A 22,397-nucleotide genomic window follows, 5' to 3' on the forward strand; every position below is an offset into this window, starting at 1 on the left:
TTATTAGTCATACCTCTATCCATCCATCATCTATACTCGCTTATTCCTGGTCAGGGTCACGAGAGCCTATCCCAGCATGCATTGGGTGAGAGGCGGGAATACACCCTGGACAGGTCGCCAATTTATTGCAGGGCACACACACCATTCACTCACCATTCACTCATACCTATAGGCAATTTAGAGTCTCCAATTAGTCTACCTGCCTGTCTTGTGGCAGGAAACCAGAGTACCCAAAGGAAGTCCACACAGACACAGGGAGAACACACAAACTCCACACAGGACGGCCCAGCCCGAGATTCAAACCCAGTACCTTCTGGCTGTGAGGCGACCACCGTGCCGCCCTAATTAGTCATTAGCATGTAATTGTGACTGGACTTCTTATTGTAAAATTAATATTGTGATATTAATCTATTATTTATTCTTTGAAAAATACATTTTCATATAACTTAGATATAATTGTAAGTACATTTTCAGAATGGAAGGTACATTCCAAATTAAATGATTCTGACAATAAATGTCTCATATCAGTTACTCCTAACCAGGACACTGGTTTACTTGGGTCACGGTTATTGGAATACTGTGTTTCCATAACTGTTTTCATAGTCAGACTGCTTGTATATTTGGGTTAACATCGGAATATGAACATACCCATAAAACGAATGTTTTTAGGAAGCACATGCCTTACTACAAAAAATTCACACACCACATTTACAAACCTCTACTGACTTCAGTGTGTTAACTGGAGTAAAATTGTTTGAATAACATTTCTATATAACAAATGATGTTGGCATTTTAATTTTGTCTGCAATTGTAATTTACTTCTTCAAAAGAATGGTACATGATTCATGTGTGCTCTTTTATGAAGTTCTTGCCTGTCTTTTTTGAACAGACAGCTTCTAAATTATGAATAAAAGCAAACTTTTGAACATTCTAATCACGTAGTAGGGGTGCAGTAATTCTGTTCTACACCATTTATTTTTCTACCTTGTAAACGGCAGAAAAAACTGTGCAGCAATATCCTTCCCCTAACACAATTCTTATTTGACTATGCTCCCCATAAGCTCTTTTATTATGGCAACATGGTTGAATATGAATATTCTGTTTTGCATATTGACTAACATGGTTCTACTAAATGTTCAATAAAATATATGAGTCGGAAAAAATTGTACTTACATCAGCAATCATTAAAATACATATAAAAGTAAATACATGTAAATGTACCCTTTAGGATTACCTTTTCACAAAAAAAGTGAAAAGTACATGATATTTTGAGTTGCCAATGAGATTAATTTATATGTGTTTATATTTTAATGCTCACAATGACATGATATATGTTGGTGTGATCCATATATTTTGTGTACATTGAAAAGCGAGAGAACTAAGGAAATATTGTTTGTGCTGCCACTGTGCAGATACTGATCAAAGTAGTCACTGGAATATATTGTAGGAAAGCAGCAAATAAGAGTGTAGACTCAACCTCTCTTCAATTCATTCTGCTTCCTTACCCTCTGCCCTGTGTTTTCTGGCACATGTGCTGGGATGTAAACAGAATCACCTTGCCATTCAGCCATAATACAGGCGGTGAAACAAAGGATTTGCCTCACTATAAGCTGGTCACGGTGGATACATTTACACGTATCTTGTCGCAGTGTTCTGTTTAGCATACACAGTCATGTGATGCACATGCCTACACCGGTGTCCACACCATCAATACACACACATTGGTTCCATTGGTTTTTATGCAAAAGATGATGGAAGCAATGTTTTATCACTATTATACCATGCCTCATCATACCTGCACGGAGCTTCATTTAGCAAAAGTTGATATAATTTTGTACAACAACCACCATAGTGCTATGAACAACATTAGATTTCTCATACGGTGTCCAATTTAGATAACAGCTTTTCGCCCTCAAATCTTAGCAAAACAACATCTGCTGAACTGCTGCCACCACATCCAGCTGCATTCCTCACCACCAAACACCATAATATCCAGCCAGTAGTCTTCATCCACTTTTCACAGGATAGTCCAATAAGGCATTGTCCAAATTATTCACAATCATGAAGCCCTCTCTATAACGGCCTCATGCTAATCTCCTTTAACCAGTCTGCTTTGTTGCCACTGCTCTGGTGAAAGTCAGTTATTTTGACTAGATTAATATTCAAGTGATTGCTACTGCTCAGCTTAGTAAAAAGGTTATGGGCATTTCTCCGCATTCAATATTCTACAACACTGACTGACTGACGTTACTACTGAAACCGAGTGCAGTTCTGTCTATTCAGGACTTGACTGTAAATATCTTGCCTGCAAGTTTTGCCTATAAATTCATGTTGAATGACAAATGTTACTGATAGCTAATCATTTCTGAGTATGAGTATGAGTATAGCTAATCATTTCTGATGTAACAGTAGCAATGCGTTTTGTTTTGTGTACTGGGCTTCAATACATATGCAATATACAGCAACTGAAATATGTAAAGCAGACCCAGACACAGATAGTTACAGTAGATGATTAGCCTTTGTGCTGAGATACTGGGTGGATTGAGTTAGACATCCACAAATTATTATGTGAATATACATCCCACTTATCTTTCAATCGGTGTTGGTATCAAGGAAATCCAATATAGGGAGAAGAAAAGCATATAATTCACACAATGTAATGCAAACTCCTGCAGTTTATCATTGTTTTGCCTCAGGCAGCAGATCTGGGGGGTATATTACAAAGGACCCATAACCAGAGTTTATTTGCATTAGCTGGCTTGACAAAACCTAACGATCACAATCGGGCTTAAGCAGCATCTCGGATGAGGCTTTCAACTTGCTTTGTGAACATGGGTTCTGTAAATTAAACTGTGCATGTATCCATAAAAGAAACGGTGTGTGCAAGAATGCGTCTGTAGCAGTTCAATAGTACATGGACCGTACTCAAGCAGCATATTTCTCTCCTGAGGAAAAAAGCAAGTAGATTGCCACCAAGAAAGCCAGAAGGAATGTTGGCAAACAATTGCTAATTGTACAGTATACATATTTACCGTATCACTCATGAATACATTAATAAATCTACACTCTCACTAATTTTCCTACAGTTTATTTTTAAAGTGTCAACTGCACATTCTAAAGCTCCTAAACCTTAAAACTGATAAAGGATATTTAAAATCTTGCCTGAAGCAATCACACCAATGTGTATTCATAAAATCAAGAATTATGGGACTCAGGTCTTTCACTGACCCATACACTAATTAAAAGATAATTGGATATGGACGCACATGGCACAAGAAACTTGCATATGTACTATATTCCCTCCATTGGTAATGTATATTTTTGTATCATGTATCTTCAGAGAAAGCCAGTGGATTTATTTGATCCCTAAATAATCTCTACCCTGCAAAAAGACCCCTGAGCTCTATGGGATCCTCCAGGAATGGAGATGCCTTTTTCAAAGGAGTTGATTGGAGAGTTCAATAGCCTTAACATAACTTGCATTGGACCAGGCTGGCTGTGCAGCATACTGTAAATCCATTTGTAAATAAGGGGTTCAGTGCAGGAAAGATGTGTTCAGTTCCGTTTTTATAGAATGCCAGTTGCAAGAGAGAATGGGGGAGATGAATCAAAGGTGTTAAGCCAGGTAAGGAGAAATGCAATGTCCCTTATCTAGGCAGTCATAAACCATTAAAATATCCAATTTTCCTTTGGTAAAATCATAAAAGTAAATAGTTAAATATTTCAAAAACAGTATTATCTTATTGTACAAATAAATGTATTAGTCTATTGCTTTTTAAACAAAAATGACCACAATTATGACCTGCAATTTACTGAAAAACATCTAATCATCAACATTATCCTCAAAATGCTTGTAAGCCCTATTTAATTTAACATGATGGAATTCCCCTTTAATGTCTCCCAAATGACTAACCTTGTATCCCTAAATAATGAAAATATGTCTTTTCGATTCAGATCAGTGAAAGTTTGAAACCTGTATGGGAAAAAAACATGCATTCATAAACCTGCCCCACATTTTCAAATCTTGCAATTTAATAGGAATTTTGTACCACAGATTTGCTATGCCAATCCTAAAAGTTATGAAATGTGTGTATCCTGTCATCTTCCACATACGCAAGACCCACTTTCATTCTGTGCCCTGGGCCCACTTTCCATTCTGGCAGCATCCTTAGGAAGAGGTGCCAGGTCCTTTTTCCAGTCTCAGTGAGACAGGCCTTCATTGGCCAGAGTTCATGGCTGGTCATGACCCATATATTCTACACTGTGCTCAGACTGTCTGGTGAGCATAAATTCTCATCAGGGGTGTGAAAAATATTTTATATGATGGCGAAGGGAAGCCAAGGCAGTTTACAGTGGATGAGCTATACTGCACTGTTTATTGTCCCACTGTTGTTGATATAGCAATAAGGTGTTATCTTTCAGCTCAAAAACAATCCTCAGCTCAAAAACGATGAAGCACAGCATCATTTCCGATGCAAGAATGAACTTACTACAGTTCATGGTCGTGATATCCCCTCAGCCTGTTCACATTTTAGCTCACAAAAAAAGAAATCTAACTCTGACAACCAGGAATGGACAGATGAAAATTTTGCACTCCTACTTTATACCTTAAAAACATCAACAAAAAAGTCCCAGAACAGCTGAACATCCTCCATCACCCCATGGGTATTCTTGTCGAAAAGCATCTTCGGAAAATATGGTGAACAGTGTTTAAAATGCAGTAACAATTTATGAGCCATGCAGTCTCTCAGGAATTAGATGTAATAAGGCAGAGGGGATTTGAAAGAAGCTCTCAGACATAAGCTGCAGACACCTGTGAACATTTCACAGGCTCTGCTTTCACATTCTGTGGAAACACGGTACTGCTACTTCCATCTGAAAACTACAATTGCCTATTACCGCACTTTACAGGAGGATTTTTCCCCCCTGGCATTAACTGGTAATATGTGCTGTGCACAATTGTGTCCTGGTTCCCTGTACAGATATAACACGGTAATTAAGTTTTGTATCTAAATAATTCATGATTTGAACATTCTCTGTACTTTTGAATAAGTTGTTCAGTTTTCAAAAATGTCTGGTTCAGTGGGTTCAGTGGGTGGGAGAGCAGTGGTGCTCATGGTAAAATGACACCCCTAGTCGTACCGACAGAAACACATACAGTACAGACCTACACAGTCTTACTGCCTTCCCCCACATAGCCTGGCTGCAGCCCAGCAACACACTTACACACATCAGCAAAAAAATAATGCCTAAGATCCATAAAGTGAAAACACAGCAGGACTTCTGGGGCAGGGGAGCTGAGAGGCAAGAATATGATTAATTTCACCTGCTTCAAGTCGAAATCTGACCTGGAGTAATTATCATTATCGGGAAGAGAAGTAGGGCAGCAACGGGAATCTATAGCCTGGAAGCTGTAGCATATTGATGAAACCAAAATTACATCAAACCAATGGCAGGTGCAGCTGAAAGGATTCACATGCTAATGTCTTCCCCCATCACAGGGGTCACTGACCTCCCAGAAAACCTGTCACACTTTTTCTTTTTTTCTTTTTTTGCATTGAAATGTTTCCTTCCTCCAATGTCATTATTTTTGAATGACACCAAAAAAAGCCAGAAAATAGCCGTGTTGTTACATTTAAAAAAAAAAAAACCTTTCTGAGCTGTAAGCAGAAAAATATTACATTGTTTTTTGTAAAATAATATTGTTTTACCTACCTTATTTTTTACAAATAATCAACATATATGCAAAATGAGAGAAATAAAACAAAACATGAGAGTGACTGTACTTTTGTATATTTGAACTTCATTTTGAGTGAGCCAGGAGTTAGTTGGTGCCAAACTGTGGCAATCATAAGTGAGTAGGTGAGTGAACAAGTGAGTAAATAAATAAATAAATAAATGGCCACGCTCTGGGGCTTGGTAGATTTTATTATGCCGAGGGACATAGTTGAGGATGAATGGGCATGGTTTAGGAACAAAGGGCTCAAATTAGTATTTTGAAGGTTCAAATAACTTACAAAGTACTGGAAAAATAAAAAACTCCACCCAACACAGCCTCTGGGAAGTGGAAAAAAGGCAAGTCTCAGCTTTTTAATTATCCTATTTGATTCACTGTATAAAGACTTGATCACAGTCTAATGAAAATGTAATGCTGCCAATTCCACTCTTATCACGATTAAGAAATAATGAACACACATTATAGTCCATCAACGTTTGCTAAGTTATGTAACCACATTCCAGATGAACAGTAGCTCATTCTTAATACAAAGACAGAGAATGAAGTGTGACTTCCGAATGAAAACATTATCTGCAGAATGTTCTCACAAAACGAGTGAGCAGCACTTATGCACTTATCTTCAATTAATATTGTACACAGTCCCACCATTTTACCAAGGCTTGCAATCAAACTGTAAGTCAGAATAGGAAATATAACTTGGCTTAACAATGCTGTACATTTTAAGACGGCTGTTTTGAACAAGCTATTCCTGAAGGATAGCCTTAAAGGAAATGTGAGAATGAGTCAAAATGATTACCCTAACTGAACACTGTAAAGTGAAACATTTTAGTGACATTTTTAACTAGCTTTAGCACAGGTCAGATATACAGTTATGTAATATTAGAGTGCACAATTTGTAATGCATAATCAATGATGCCAAAATGTGGCAGCAGGTTGAGTGACTTAATATATGATATTTGATGCAGATACAGTATCTGCAAATTCCAACAGCATTTTTAAGGTAACATGCATGTTTAACTTACGCCATTATTTAGCATATTATCTTACATATTTTAGTTTTCATATTTACTTTTCCAAATGCCCTTTGGTAAACACGATTCCTCTGCACGCTAGTTTAACAAAATGCAGCGTAACAGAGTTGGAAATGGTCCATGCCATGTTTTCCACAAAAAAAGAGGGAAACAAAACAGCAAGTTAATACATAGTTCATTTTCATATAATTGTCAAACAGAGCCATTAATATTCATCACTGTGGCCAAGCAATCGGGCAGCTCAACCATGCAGAGTGAAAGGGAGAGAAGTGAAAATGCCATACATAAATGAAACTTGACCTTGCCGACAGCTGTGCTTACTGAGTTATGAGATAATTATCTCTCACCCGGCGTTGTTGGAGGCATCAGATAATGGATACAGCTGCATTTAGGTTCTTTTTTGGGGGTCTGGCCCCAGGAAGACACTTTCAGTCAACTCAAAACATCTTAAATAAATATGAATATGACGAAAGCAGATGATGCACTGAATGCATTGTATGCTTGTTTTCCCAGTGCTCTTTATATTATCAAGGTTCATTAGGGTTAGGGTTAGGGTTAGATACACATTGTCTACCAATAGTATGCATTGACTTGTGAGATGCTCACTTAAATATGCACAAAAATGAGTGGTTTTGTTTTCACAGTCAAAAATTACAATTACAAAATTACAAATTACAATTACAAATTAGTAGAAGTAGAAAAAAAAATCAGTCTATTATTAACCAATGTAACTCACTATTGACAGAATAAAAAGGCACATAAAAAAGACATTATCTTTAATCTCATGAATAAAAGTCATTAAATAGGGCACATGGCTTTGTACGTCTCATTAACAAGAGAAATCTATCTCACATAGGATTAGGAAATGGACAGAAAATTGCCTCTGGGTGGTGTCAATGTACTCTCACTAAGAAGAGAACAATAAAATGTTTTGCAAGTAAATGTTGTGCCCCCCTAAGAGGCACTGTTTTCAGATAAGAAATGCATGAGATGCATCTTCCGTTAACAATGATATGCTAATTGCCTCATTGATACAGTCATTTCAAAGCCCTTTATATTGAGGGGTGGGTAATTCACCTGCACCAGTACCAATGAGGCCAGTAACATGGAAGCCATTTTCCCCAGGACACTAACCAAACATCATCTGAGGTAGAGAACAATTCATATATTCATCCAGATAAGCTGAGGGGGGCAGGGTTAATAATACATTTCCCAGACTTGTGCAAGCCACCAGGGAACAGAGCTACACTCTGTGATAAGTGCCATGGGAGACCTTACTCAGGCATGAGGTCTCTTCTGAGAGAAAGCATTTTATATATAGAACATAGCATTGAAATGAAATGTTGGTCTCTAATTGGTTCATGTAAAAAAACTGCCCCCTGCTGGTCGACAAAAAAATAGCTTCCTGCAATCACTTGGCTACCATCAATTCGGAAGCATGAGGCACCGAAAAAAATTCTGACAGCTGCCACTTCGTTTCACTCAGCAGTCCACTGACTAAAGCGGCACAGTCATTGCGTGAGAAGGACACTTCCTGTACAGTTTGAGCAGGCAATCTGCAAACATCAAATTGGCACTGCCATGGCCAGGAATCAATAAACCTGGCTATCCTCAGAATTCTCCCATGCAAGTAACATCTAAGCCCAAAGGCACTTAGCTTTGGTCATTCTAAAAAGTACTCGTTCCCATTAGGAAAGTTAATGTGAGGTACTGTGGTACATGAGAAGTGCAAATGCAAAAGGGTTGTATGATTCAGTAGACTGTTGTCCCAGTGGAGGTAGGGGCAATGTTTGCTATATTGCCCTCTTTGTCTTCAAAGACATGCACACATTTTCTTCTGAGCACAGCAAAATGTATTACTTTTTTTTTTTTTTAAAGCAGAATCAAAGGAAATCACCCTACTATTCTCTTGTGCTTCCATTAAAAAACCTCCCAGAGGCTTTCCTGTTTGCGACCCACCATCTTACTTCAAACCGTTATTCAGCTGTTGATGATTTGTCCTGCTGAGACAACCAAACCAAGGCTGCATTGTGGAGGAAAGTATAAACTCAATAAAGCACAGGTACAAGCCTTCAGGTACAAGGTACAGGCTGTTTATTCACATTTTATTGGCCTGATTAAAAGGACTGTGCATTTAGCGATCTGTTTACAAGCAGTGAGTTAAAGTATTCAACTCAGTTCTTTAGAGTTGTAGGCCAGAGACAGTCAACTATTGTTGCTGAAGCGTTGGGTGGAGTTTATTATTTTTCCAATAATTTGTTATTTGCTTTCTCAATTCTCACTAGACCTTTTTGACAATTTAGCCATTGTAGCTTCAAGCATCTTAAAGTATTTTTATCCACAGCAAAAGCATTGCTTTAATAAAAGCTTGTGTTTGGTAATAAAATTAAAAGACCCTTTAAATAAATCTGACTTTAAAATAAACCAAGTAAAATTGAGCACTACTAGAACATTTGGAACTAAATGAAACAACAAATGAACATGCCCAAAGGTCATAGTACTTTGTGACTTCATTGGAACTTTTTGTAAGAGTAACATGCGTGAATAGACCCTTGGCACCATGAAAAAACTGTGAATTTATGTCATAGAAAGGAAATGGAAAACTAAAGAACATACTGAAAAAATATGAGATCTCACAAAGAGAAACAAGTTTAGCCTCAGGTTTTCCAAATTAACTGTTGCACATAAAATTGCTACAGACGGAAGAGTACTTGCACGTGGGCCTAAACTCTGCAATTCCACAAACTGTATGCTGTGAGCTAAGCAAATGAATTATGCATAATAATGCTAGTCAACAAGCTGCCATGCTAGCCTGTCTGCTGCAATGGATATCCCTCACAAGCAGGAAGAAAAATCCATGCTGAATATAGATCTCTGCAGGATTATTAGATTAGCAGCTGGGTATTCTCATTATAGGAACACGAGAGAGAACTAGAGCACCGGACCCACAGAGCCTTTAGAGGAACCAGCGTTCACCCTCGCCCTTTGATCAGAGGCCTCATCCTTATTTACACTGCAAATCCCTCCAGTGTTTAACATTCAAATCATGCTTAGGTCTCGCAGAAATTAACGATGCAGTTATGAGGAAACGTCTGCCGGCTCGGGCCGCTTCGCTTGGCTGCCAGATCCGAGCGGGGACAGGCCGGGTGCCCGCGCCGGTGCCCGCGCCGGTGCCCGGGGTGACAGCGGTCACCGGGGCGCCATGTGGCTGGCGCACGCACGGGTGGCCAGAAGAGAAGCTCCGACACACGGCGTCGTCTCGTTTCAGCAGGCTCGCGATACAGAACACATGGCTGAGCTGGAGAGGATCTCTGTCCTCCGGAGGCAAGGTTTCTGCCAAACGGCGAGCGGGGTGATCCCAACTGACCTCAGAGGGACACACGTGTGTGCTGCGGTTCTGCCATTTCTTTCATTTAAATTTTTTTTCTAACCTCCTATTTGAAGCGATAGCACATTTTAAAGCCTTGCTTTTGACGAGCCACACTCAGGTGCAGGTGAAAGAATACTCATTTCACACACTGGTGGAAAATTCATGTGAAGGCTTCTCTAAGCAACAAAGTGAAACCTAGAAAAAAAGAGCTAGCCTGGGAAGAATCCCACCTCCATGTGAGAATAGGAGCTCCCTGAATGGGACATTAAATTCATATTTTACAATAAAATTCACTTCAACATGTTCAGCATTATAATGTAGCTGTATTTTATATGCTGCAACAACAAATGGTAATAACAATAATAAGTGGTCACTAGAAGCATACTTATAAACAATATGTTATATTATGGCCATCAATATCACTTATCTCTTAAAACAAGGTTTATGTTTTTAAAAAATCAGAAAGAAGTGGGATTACCACAGCTGCCAACAATTATTTTAAAGTAAGTAAGAAATCCCATTATAAATCATTAAAATTTGAATTGATAAATTGGACCATTTAGTCACTGTGCCGGGGAATCCATAAATAGTTCCTTTTACAAGCTCAACACCAGTGTAAATTCTCCCCTCTTAATAAACAAGAGGAGCTCTTTAACACAATTGGAAATGGCATTCAGCTATAATTAATAAAGTTCTCAGAGAGTAATAGACTGCACGTTATGGATTAAGCTGTGCCATTTTCCTTCCAGACGGTCAGAAATGCCACAGAGCACTTACAATAAATAAAGATGTGTGGGCAATTACTACAGGAAATGAGGCTAAGAATGTGGGCATGTCCATGGCATTTAAAATGGGTTACAATGGGGCAAAATCCACAATTTCAAAGTGAGACCAATATTCTTTGTATTTTAAATAAAGCACTTTTTTATATGGTGAGGAATTGGCTTAAGTATTTGAGCAAATTATTTATCGACGATGACAAGGGAAATTATTACTTTTTCCACAAACTGCATTTACACGATCACATTTGGATATTCATTCCATAATGCGTGCAGTTAACATAAGATAGGGCAAATTATATAGGCACATATTTCAAGAAAAGATAATTCCTAAATTACTTTCCATAATTCCGTTTAATTATTTCAATGAATCTACTATTGAGGATAATTGAAGCTAACTAGTGCAATTGAGTTCTGTTATGACAAACCATTGCTTGCAACTATTGCAAATCATCATTATAGACATTATCATTATAAATTATCATTATAGTAATTTCATAATCAAATATTTGCTCAATAGTATCATATCATATTTTAAAATAAGCTAATAAAATCTACTAGTATTAGCAATTCTGTTCTGAAATTGTTTATTTTTTATTTTTATGAATTGTGTGCAGTGAACCAATGTTTGGTTTAACTTGATACTTTCATAATGCGTCAACACAGTTACAGTGTTATTTTTAACCCTAATGTTTGTAATTTACATTAATTGCATTCGAAGTTGAAATACATCAATTGCAGTTTCAATCCTTCAGTCCCCTAGCCTTAATTTTCTTAAAGAGGCTACTCTAAATTTTAGTTTACAAATGTCGGTGTAATTTAACAACCAATAATCAAACAAGGGTCAAATGGGCCCTCATAAGAGTATAGAATCTTCCATTATTCTACATCTGCCTTTTTAAATTGGAGAAGTCTGATTAACCTACCCTACTTATATTTTTTTCATGTGATTCAGAGATGGTTGCAGATTGAGATGGAATTACAGTACAGAAAGTACAATGGAAAGTAATCAAACTCCCATTGAACAGGCTTGGTATATAGGTTGGGAGGCTCCCACCCGACAGACACAGGCTACTGCTCTACGTCAGCATTTTTACACGATAGCTGGCTACACTGTCCTCTGGATAACCTAGCCCCTGTGACTTTCAGATTTGGAAAATTCATGCCTGTGGAGTTGACTCACAATTTACTTTGATGCTTCAATATTTAAATGAGGGCATAGTTTAATTAAAATATGCATGCAGGGTAAAAATAATCTGTAGTCTGATTATTTTTACCCTGTAGTCTGTAGCTGACAACTGTTAGCATGAAAATAATTTGATGATAAATACTATCTCTACAAAACAAAAACAAAAAATACAAACTGTAAGTTCATATGTAATAAAGAATGCACGTTTTTGAACATAGTGATGCTGAAATATATTGTCCAAGAAAATCACTAGGTAGAAGGATATGAACCGGACCGTGAGTTCAGCACAAGGAAAGGAATGATTAATGCCGTGTTGTAAAACACACAGCATCAGTCAGGCAACATTAAAGGGGGCGCAATGACCTGCCAAAGAATTGACAGCTTCTCACTGCCCAGCTCAACTTAAACAGCTTCTAGCAATGTCAATGCATATGTCCATGCGACAATCTGTCACATCTTGCATTAAAATGCTAGTTTTATTGTACCTGAGTAATTTTGCTGATTGCTGAAACCATGAAAACTAGGTGATTTTAGCTGGACCCACCACACAATTATTTTTAATTATGTATGAGCTTTTAATTAAGTAGCTAAAAAGGTATAATTGCCCATACTACATTCAGGTTCATACCCTGTTCAGATGTCTGATCAGTCTGCAATGCTGACATTCATAAATCCATAGTTCTACTATATTTATATTATATATTGTGGAATGTAAGGTTAAATTTACAAATATATTTTGTCAGTGATCCTACTGTTCCTTGATATTATCATTCCTAAACCTCTAATAATTTGAACATAATTATATGCCATTTTGTCACATTTCAGCCTTTGTGGTATTGTTGCATGGTGCAATTTTTATTAAAGTCCTGTCTTGTGTGTGAATACATAAGACAAATTTGTATTTTAGACAAGTACACATTTTCCCCTTGGCTGTTTGTTTTATAACACCCAAGTTCATGGTTGACTATGTTTTCCTCTGTAGAGTAGTTCTTTAGAAATCCCTGGAAAGGCCTACAACTTCATCACTCTGCAGCACAAAGGAAAAGGCTAGATGGACCACAGAGAAACAGAAAATCATTGATCTAGCAGAGAGGGCCAAATGCAAAATAGCCAAATATAGAAAGAAGTAATATGTTGTCCAAGTGCTATGTTTTTTCAGGAGTGGACATTATGTTATATCTACAATCCTTCTGAGAAACTAAGACTTGCATAGAAAACATAGTAATCCGTCTTGGACAATAACATTCAGTCAACATTTGTAAAAATGCAAAAATACAAACAAACGGAAAAAAAAACTGCATGGCTCTGAATCTACATTTAGGACTTTGGATATATTTCCGAAGCTGCTCTGGATACTGTGAGAGCATCTATATCATTTATATCTGCCATCTACTTTGAATTAGATTAAATGTCTTGTGTGTCCAAGATAAGACCAGCACTCTTCAAGAGGACCCCTGGTAATCTTAATATTACTGCCACCACAACAAAGGGATGTGTCCCAGTCTTTGGACACTAATCATTGCTCTCGTGACCCTCTTTCTTTTCTTTTGCTTAATTACAAGGGTTCACACTGGATATTAAAAAATCAATTAGCAAGTATTCCCAAACCTTTATTTAAATTGTTTCACGCTGTAGTGCACTTTCTCAATGTCATTTAATGAAAATCAGGCAAAAGATACATATTTTTTTACTTATTAATATATATTCAAATGAATAATAACAAATATTTACTTTTAACCTTAACAAGTGGAATGCATTACTCTCATCAGCTTTGAGCAAACTGTGCAATAAAGGCTATCAGAAAAGTGGTGCATTTTCAGCATTTCCAATTCATGTGTATGCCATAAATATCACTTAATTTGTGTATCTAGAGCAAAAACCCAATCTTTTATTTAAAATTTAAATACCCTGTGGATATGGGAAAATGGTTCACCTTTTTTGATGTAAGGAAAATCTATGTAAACAAAAATAAAAGCGAGAACAAATCAGCCATATATAGACATTTATTATTCAGCTAATTATTATTTTGGATTGTTAATCAAGGACATCACAGAAACAGATTGAGAGTAATGACCAGTTTAAAGGTTAAACTCCTGCATCCTCTATTTCAACCTTACAAGCCATTCCTGATTATTTACCATTTTCAAATGATTTTCACCGTCTGCAGCACTTGAACAATTCGGGGAATTTCACCCTAACAGTGTGCTATACAAAGGCGTGAAGTGTTCACTTTTCTCCCAGCTGATAAGCATAAAATCTTGTCATTCTGGTTTGTTGAAAGATGTCTTGGCAGTTTTGCATCACCTTCCCTGCAATACATACTACAATGGAACTGGTCTAATCTATCTTTATTATATTTATCAAATGGGTAAAAAAAACACCACCTAGCAAATAATGGGAAATACTGTAAATTTTTGCATTCTGAACAACTATTTTTTCAACAAAAAAATTCAGTGTCTGCTTAAAAACAGATGATGTAATAATATGGCTGACTGTCACCACATTCTTAGCATGTTCATTTGACAGAGACCTCTATACCTCTATAGATGCCTTCAGAGTAGAAACCTCCATCGTTTGTCCTTAACATTTAAAACCAATATTAAGTTATAGCTTACTTCTTCAGATACTGTGCACATAATTCGTTTTCCAGTCACTGGTATCAAAAGAAAAAATTATATAATAAGTTGTGAAAACAATTATCGCATGTATGCCATTCGGCTGAATGCACAGGCAGTAGCCACAATGGTGGAAATGCCCATATGAAGTCACTTGAAATGGTGATGGGCCACCACATACTGCCAGAATGGCTTGTATCCACCATGGCATAGAATCTACCAGTGTCTGGGATTCTGAAGGAGGAAGGCAGCATAATCCTTCCACAAGAAAGTCCATGAAATCATGCCTTGTTGATAGACGTGGAAGGTTCTGTCTCAGGTGTTGTTTCGGAATCTCCCATAAATTCTTAATTGGGTTTAAATCTTATCTCTGGAAGGCCATGACATAAGACACATGAATAACATTGTTGCCATACTCATGAAAGCTCTGGGTGCGTGCGTGTGCTTTGTGGATAGGAGCATTGTGGGAGACACCCCCTTTCCAGGACAAGAAAGAATTGCAGCTCAGAATCATTAAGTATTGATTAGCATTGACCTTTTCTTCTAAGAGGATGAGTGCACCGAAACCATGCCAAGAAAATGCATTCCACACCATGCAGAACCACCAAAACTATGTGCTGTAGGAAACAAAGCACTCAGGTCTGTAGCTTCTTTAGGTGTGCACCACATGTGCACTTATTTGTCTGTTGAGAACATGGTGAAGGATGATTTATCTGACTATATGACATTTATCCACTGCTCAGTGGTCATTTGCCCCTGCTCTTTGCACCACTGTACTCACAAGGTGTAATGAGTGGTTTGTGCACCACAACCCAGCAATGGCATCCTGCTCTGTAGAGTTCTTGATGGACCGTTCTTGATGCACCTGTCTGCTCACGTCCTCTATTGAAATGTCCTGTAACTTATTTAGAGCTTCTCATTTTTTTAGCCTTGCACCTTGAACTAATGCAAGGACACGAGAATGTTTGAGGATGCACTTCAGACCACACTTGCCCATTATGATCCTCCCTCTTTACAAGTCTTCTAGCCATGCAAGCCATAATTACAGGCAACCTGCCCAGCATTTTTGTACATGACCCTGAGCGTGCTGGGATGATAATTACCTAACACAGAAACAGCACCTGCATTCAATATACTTTGTGTCCCTCATTTACCCACTCACCTTTTTGGCTACTACCTGTATCCAATCATAGTGAGCTGCCGTTGCAAGCTGTATATATTCTTAAAATATATTTCACATTTTCAAAGTAGATTCATTGAATATGAATAAATGTAGAAAATGAATAAATGGAATAAGATCAATGTCTGCATCATATTAAGACTACTGTCTGTGACATGTCAAGATTACAAACCTATATAAGATTTAAGGATTTCATTATATAATACCTGTATTAGAAAGAAATATACCTTTTACAGAAAATTCTACCTAAAATAGCATGAAGAAATTAAAGGCACACTCCTAGCATAAATATTGTAATACATATTATTTATACATTATGAACTTCTTTTTATATACAATATAAGAATATATTACAATATACAATGATATATATATATATATATATATATATATATATATATAGCAACCAGGGCTGTTTATTTTTTTATATGTTATATATTCTTCTTTTCAACTGTAAAGCTGTCTTTATCCACAGTCAATGTGACTGCATGTGCCATATGGTTGCTGGTAATGCAACTGAAAAGAAATTGCAAGGTTCTAGGTCAGTCCGCCATTATTCATGCTGTATCACACCATCTCTTAAAGAGTATGTACACAGATACACTAGGCAACATATGCATTGAATTGGGCTTGCTGCTGTAACATGAACATAATCTTTCTGTTAGTCTGCAAGGCACTTCTGTACTCACAGAATTAAGATCCTAGCTTGCTATAGCCTAGGGAGTTCAACATTTAAAACAAGCTAGCAAACATGGCTTTCACAACCCTGAGAAGGTTTTGTTTATTGACATTGTTATTATCAATCATATTGCAATACCATATAGCATTTCCAATAACTACATTAGGTCCTGTCGGACTGACTTGCCTTACCTGTCTGAAATACTGTAGTGTGTCAGTTTTGCTGAGACTGAAAGCTGGCAATACAGCTGAAGGCCTTTACTTCTGAACCACTAGGTTACGGGACAGTGATTAATAGCAGTGTGATTTTCAAACTCTCATAGCAATGGTCTAATTCATTCTTGTCATCCATTTGAGTGTTTCTGTAGAAATACTGTTCACACTAAAATAACATCATTTTGTGTTATAAAACAGATACAAGATCATTTTCCCACAATCCAGAGTCCAGATTGACCCCTTTTTGTGCCATTAAACTATGAATTAGATTTTCCTTTGTTATTTTAGCATGGAATAGCTAATGTTCCTATTGCAGAAACCTTGCTTGAAACAGTGCTAGACTGGTGGATGCAACCTAGATTATAGGCACAATGATAAGTCTATCAGCTGAATGGCTTGTTCTCACAGATATCATTTCCATTGATCTTCCTTGTTATATGTTTTCTCTGTCTCTTCCTTTCTGAGTAAATACATATGCAAATATATAATACATATATATATATATATATATATGAAATGCTATCGCAAAAAACCCTAAATACTTCGTTTTATATATATATAATATAAAAAGTTATAAAACCATGTAAGGAGTTTATAAATCCGTCATAAAATAAATCACTGTATGTCCAAATATGCGAGTGCAAATGACATTCCGTAAGACTGCACGTCAAATTAAATATGTTCGCACTTGGCACCCCATACAGTACTGATAAATAGGCCCATCCCCTTGCGCAAAATTGCGTTCCAGTGCACTGTGAAGTTGGAACAGCCCTTAAAGATACACTGCCTCAATTGGAACCGGGAACTGCTGGATGTTTTACCGTAATGAGATTAAATGGGTCAATTCACAAAAACATTCCGTCTGGAAATATTATACTTCGTGGCAGACACCACAGCAGCTTAAAGTATCTTAATGTATCCTGTACCTTCACCGTCTCGTTCTGCCTAACTTAAATAACTTTGGAAATCCAATCGAATGTATGACGTTGGCTATGACATCTACATATTGTTTCAAGAAGAGAGGAATGCACATGACTCCGCAATGCCGTTCATATACTGCATAGTTTTTATAAAACTGCATCATTACTGTGACTTTTACTGTGAAAAATCGCTTTCATATGAATTCGATTAGGAAAACTCACAGACTCCTCCAGAAATAAATGTTTAAAACTTCTGAATGCCAAGGAATAATGCAACATATCCGATTTTAACTAAAAGCACTTAAAAGTAAAACACATGCGTTGGGCTTTATAAACGTTAATACCACTATACACCGTAAAGAGAGGCTGTGCGTATCCAAAGTCTTCTGACAAGACATACAAAGTTGTACAATCGTTGCATCCCTTCTATACAGTGTCCTAACATTGATCTGAGAAGTGGGGTCTTTTAGTGATCGTTTTTTTTATTTATTATTATTTTAGGTCGCTTTCTACTCGCATGCACAATGTATCCACACACAGAAAGAAGGTAAGCAGTAATAGCTGTTTAATTTTTAAACCGGACGATAAACCACTGTCATAAACGCCAGTATGTACATGCTTGCATTTCTGATTAATTTGTTGGCATAAAATGTCACCATTAGAATCTAGGCAAATTCAACCGAGAACAAGATAGATGAGAATGAAACGGCTATATCTTATCATTCTAGCCCTGATTAATGACACAGAAATACGCACGACATACATGCATACATGCATAAAACATACATATTTGCGCATGCATATTCGAAATAAGAAGAGCATTTTAATCGATAACTTTTAACCACTGAAATTTAGTCAAAGCAGGTGTACGTGTGTAAACCCCTCGTACAAACAATTCCACTTCGTGTATAAGTTACATGATTAATACCATCATTGTTATAATTATACTAACACGCACTATACATGTTCATTGCGATTTAAAATAATAACACATCATACGTTGTACATTAACCCATTTACACGGCTGGGTCTCAATACTGTGCTCCAGCGCAACATCCAGCCCCAAATCAGACCTCCGTCCGATCTTTCTAAAAATTTCTCAAGCAAATATATCTCTTTGACTTGCGAAGTTTTACGTTAAACTGCAGCCTATTACCACTTCCTGACAACACAATCAATGACTGTGGATCACAGTATAGCCTATCAGATCCTCAAGAATGGTTTATTACTAAACTTTCATATGCCATCAAAACAACGCGTAACCTAGTAAGCAACTTATTAACGTCTTCAATGTCCGTTTCCTAGTTGAATACAAATGTAGGCTACTTATCGGCGATGTTAAACTTTATTCGTCACAGAATTAAACAGAAGTCTTACCTGATATACAGACGATGAAATTAGCTTGAAGAATAATAAATATTTCCCAAATAATATCCATTCTCCGTCGTTCATTCCAGGTTCATTACGCACCGAAAATGTGGATCAATTGTAGACTCTGAGTCCTCCTTGTCTATTTCCCGCTTTACACCTTCCACAAGGTATTTCCCAGATCAGGCACATAGCACATTCATCTCGAAGACATGACGCCACACTTTCCAAGCAGTACGATCCCAGATAGAGGAGAGGAGAATGAGAAAATATCCTCAACACAATTAGAAGGGATTCAAGTATTACTCCGATTTTTTCACACGTAAATTTAACTCCTGCTTCTACTGTTTCCCAGGAAATAGGAATCAAATCATATCTCTAAGACCATGGTAATTGCCGTGGGTGATTGGTGACCCTGCAACGAGAAAGTCAAACAGTGAATAGATGTGAGACATGTACATGTGTACTGAAACCATAACTTAAACGAAGAGCACTGTATTCACCTCAGGTTCGTGGAAACATACGAACCCAATAAATGCACAGTAAACCGAACCTACAACTGCAAGGGGGCGTGCTTCCTTCTGATATGGCACAGTGTTCCTGTATTTCACCAAGCGCGCGCGCACACACACTCTCACACACGCAGTGTACGACTGACGCGCTTCGGTAAAATTGCATTTCTTTTTCATTTCGGAGGTAGAAAAAGTAACGGATTGTACTGCATAATGACTTCTAAGACTTACATTCCACTTTCATATTTATTTAATATCTTAGCTCAAGTGTAGCATATTAGCAACGTGAAAATATATTCTCAGACAGGCTATTCTAAAAAAGCTAATCTGTTATAGACTACATACAAACCAACAGCGAAATGATAACCGTATTCACCGTATGATATATGATCCTATGTAGACTAACTGAAACGCATTAAGTTGTCGATTAGGACAGTGACATCGTCCCACTCCGCACTCCACTGCATAGTCTACTATACGCGGACAAAACCAGATGCATCGTGCTACAGTTTGAACAAATTGAATTGTGAAATATTTCGCGAGCATAATTACAACTCTTTGAAATAGTAATAGTCAGAATGACGCCTTTAAAATGAGGGTTTACAACTCCTGCATGTTCGCGTAATGTACTGTAAACGAAAGGCACTAATGCCTTGGTAGCCACATTAGATATTCAGCCCTGCTGATCCCCAACAGGAGCATTATGAGAGTAGGCTAGTCTACTTACCAATAACGGAAAGACAGACTAAAGACTCAACATTAATTGATCTTCTTATGTCGGAAAAAAACTCAGGTTTGATAGGGGCAAAAAATGGGGGAAAAAATAGGAAAATAACTTCCGAACCGAATTCGAAGCAAAATGATCACTATGTAGCCCTGTTTGACGATGCACCCGGAGTTCGAGCTTTGCGGCAGTCGAATGTTTCGGGATGCTACGGGCTCAAAGCTGCTGAAGAAAAGCAACCTCAGAGCGCGCAGAGCCGTGCCGAGGTGCGCGTCCACGGGTACAAGTCCATGAATTGTGCTCACTTGTCGATGTACTGGAAGTCTATCTTACAAAACACATGCACATACATCGGCTTTTTCCTTGAATCTATACGCAGATTCACGGGCAGATCTTTCATTATAAACCTGAAACTAGCAGCAGCTTTTTGTTGAACCAGAATGTGATGCTAGACGCACACTACTAGTCTAAATTACAGTAGGCTATGTCATACATTCAATTGCGCGGGTGGGATTAAACGTTTAAAAGGACTGAATGTTGGCTATGCATTCTTTTGTGCCTCAAATTAATCGACATATATTTAAGATCAAGATAAGCGAAGCTCAACTGTTGGATTCGGATGGGTGCAGTATATAGGCTACACACACACACACACACCCGTGCGCGTGTATGTACGTCTGCGTCCATACCTGGAATTTACATAAATATTAATCGTGTATTATGTTCGGTTTAAACCCATGGTAATTAAATAAAATAAAAAGTAAATCAATGAAAATGCAGACACGGACCTTGAAAAATTCATGAAAAAACGTGATTGGCTACGCATATATTCACTATTTCTGGGTCAATTAATTTGAGATAAATTCAGGCAAGTATATAGAGCATTTATTGTAAAACATTTGGGAATCGCGTTTAAACTGAACAAGAAACCAGCTTGGTGGTACAACGAAGATATGCAATTATATAGCCTATAAGCTTAATTTTATTAATTATATTTACTGTTGTACATAACTTTGCTACTGTTTATCAAAGTAATAGCATTGTTACGTAATAGTTGTGTAGGCCTTTTTCTTTTTTTGTGAAATTATAAAAAATATAAATATATTCCCCCCCACCCCAACATGAACTTCAATGCATTTGATTATTAATAATAATAATAATAATAATAATAATAATAATAATAATAATAATAATAATAATCAATTTAACATTGTTTTCCCCAAAATACATTTCTCATTTACAAAAGTATTGATTCAGAGCATTTGCCCATTACTCCATGCCAATTTGCTCAAAATCTGACAAGTTAAATAGAGAGTGTCAATGAATAGGAATTTCCATAGATTTTCGAAGGGATTTAAGTCAGGGCTTTGTCTGGTCCATTGCAGAATACTAACCTTGTTTTCAAGACTTCCCTTTGTCATTTTAGCTATACTGTATGCTTCTGGGATATTTCACTGTTGGAACATGAATCTTCTCCTTAAATGCAGATCTTTTGCAGACTGAAACAGGTTCACCAAATATATGCCTTCATTTGGCTCCATCCATCGTTCCCTTGATGGAAACAAGCTTCTCAATCCCTCATGCTGAAAATAAAACCCCATAGCATGGCGCTGCCACCACCATGACAGTGGGGATGGTGTTACGCAATGGGCTGTGTTTTGCACCAACATAGCGCTTTGCATTCAGGCCAAAGAGCTTTAGTCTCAGACCACAAAATCTCCTTCCAGGAGATTTGAGGTTCTGTCATATTACTTCTGGAAAACTTCAGGCGTTACGTAATGTTAGCCTTTTTCAGAAATGGCTTCTGTCTAGCTACAATACTATCCCAAAGAGGCCAAATCTGTGAAGTGCTGGAGAGCTTGTTGATCTCTAAACAATTTATTCCCAATACTGACAATTGATCTTCTCTTCTGGATGCTCAGTTTGGAGGAAAACCTGATTTTAGTTGTGTCTGGGGTTTTTTCCCCATTTTGTTACAATAGACTTAATAGTGCTCCTGATTAGATTCCAAAAGCAAATGGAATACACCTGGCTAATTTAGGTGTTAGTAATGAATGAACCCTGATGAAGTTACTTTC

At 37.4% G+C, this 22,397-nt stretch overlaps 1 protein-coding gene across 3 annotated transcripts in view; it reads right to left on the reverse strand.

Annotated features, from left to right (window-relative positions):
* ca10a (carbonic anhydrase Xa) overlaps positions 1–20,741 on the reverse strand; it is a 167,986-nt gene extending 147,245 nt beyond the window's left edge. Inside the window, exons 1-2 of one of the 3 annotated variants that reach the window (XM_064323212.1) lie at positions 20,323–20,741; positions 19,093–19,498 (exon numbers count right to left, since the gene is read on the reverse strand). In XM_064323212.1, coding sequence (XP_064179282.1) covers positions 19,093–19,153 — 61 coding nt within the window. In that variant the 5' untranslated portion in view covers positions 19,154–19,498; positions 20,323–20,741. Of the gene's footprint in view, positions 1–19,092; positions 19,499–19,586; positions 19,680–20,322 lie in introns of those variants that run through there. The other 2 variants (XM_064323209.1, XM_064323211.1) reach the window with 2 other exon arrangements.
* Between the last annotated feature and the right edge of the window lie 1,656 nt (positions 20,742–22,397).

The sequence above is a fragment of the Anguilla rostrata genome, chromosome 2 (assembly GCF_018555375.3).
Source record: "Anguilla rostrata isolate EN2019 chromosome 2, ASM1855537v3, whole genome shotgun sequence".
NCBI classification, from domain to species: Eukaryota; Metazoa; Chordata; class Actinopteri; order Anguilliformes; family Anguillidae; genus Anguilla; species Anguilla rostrata.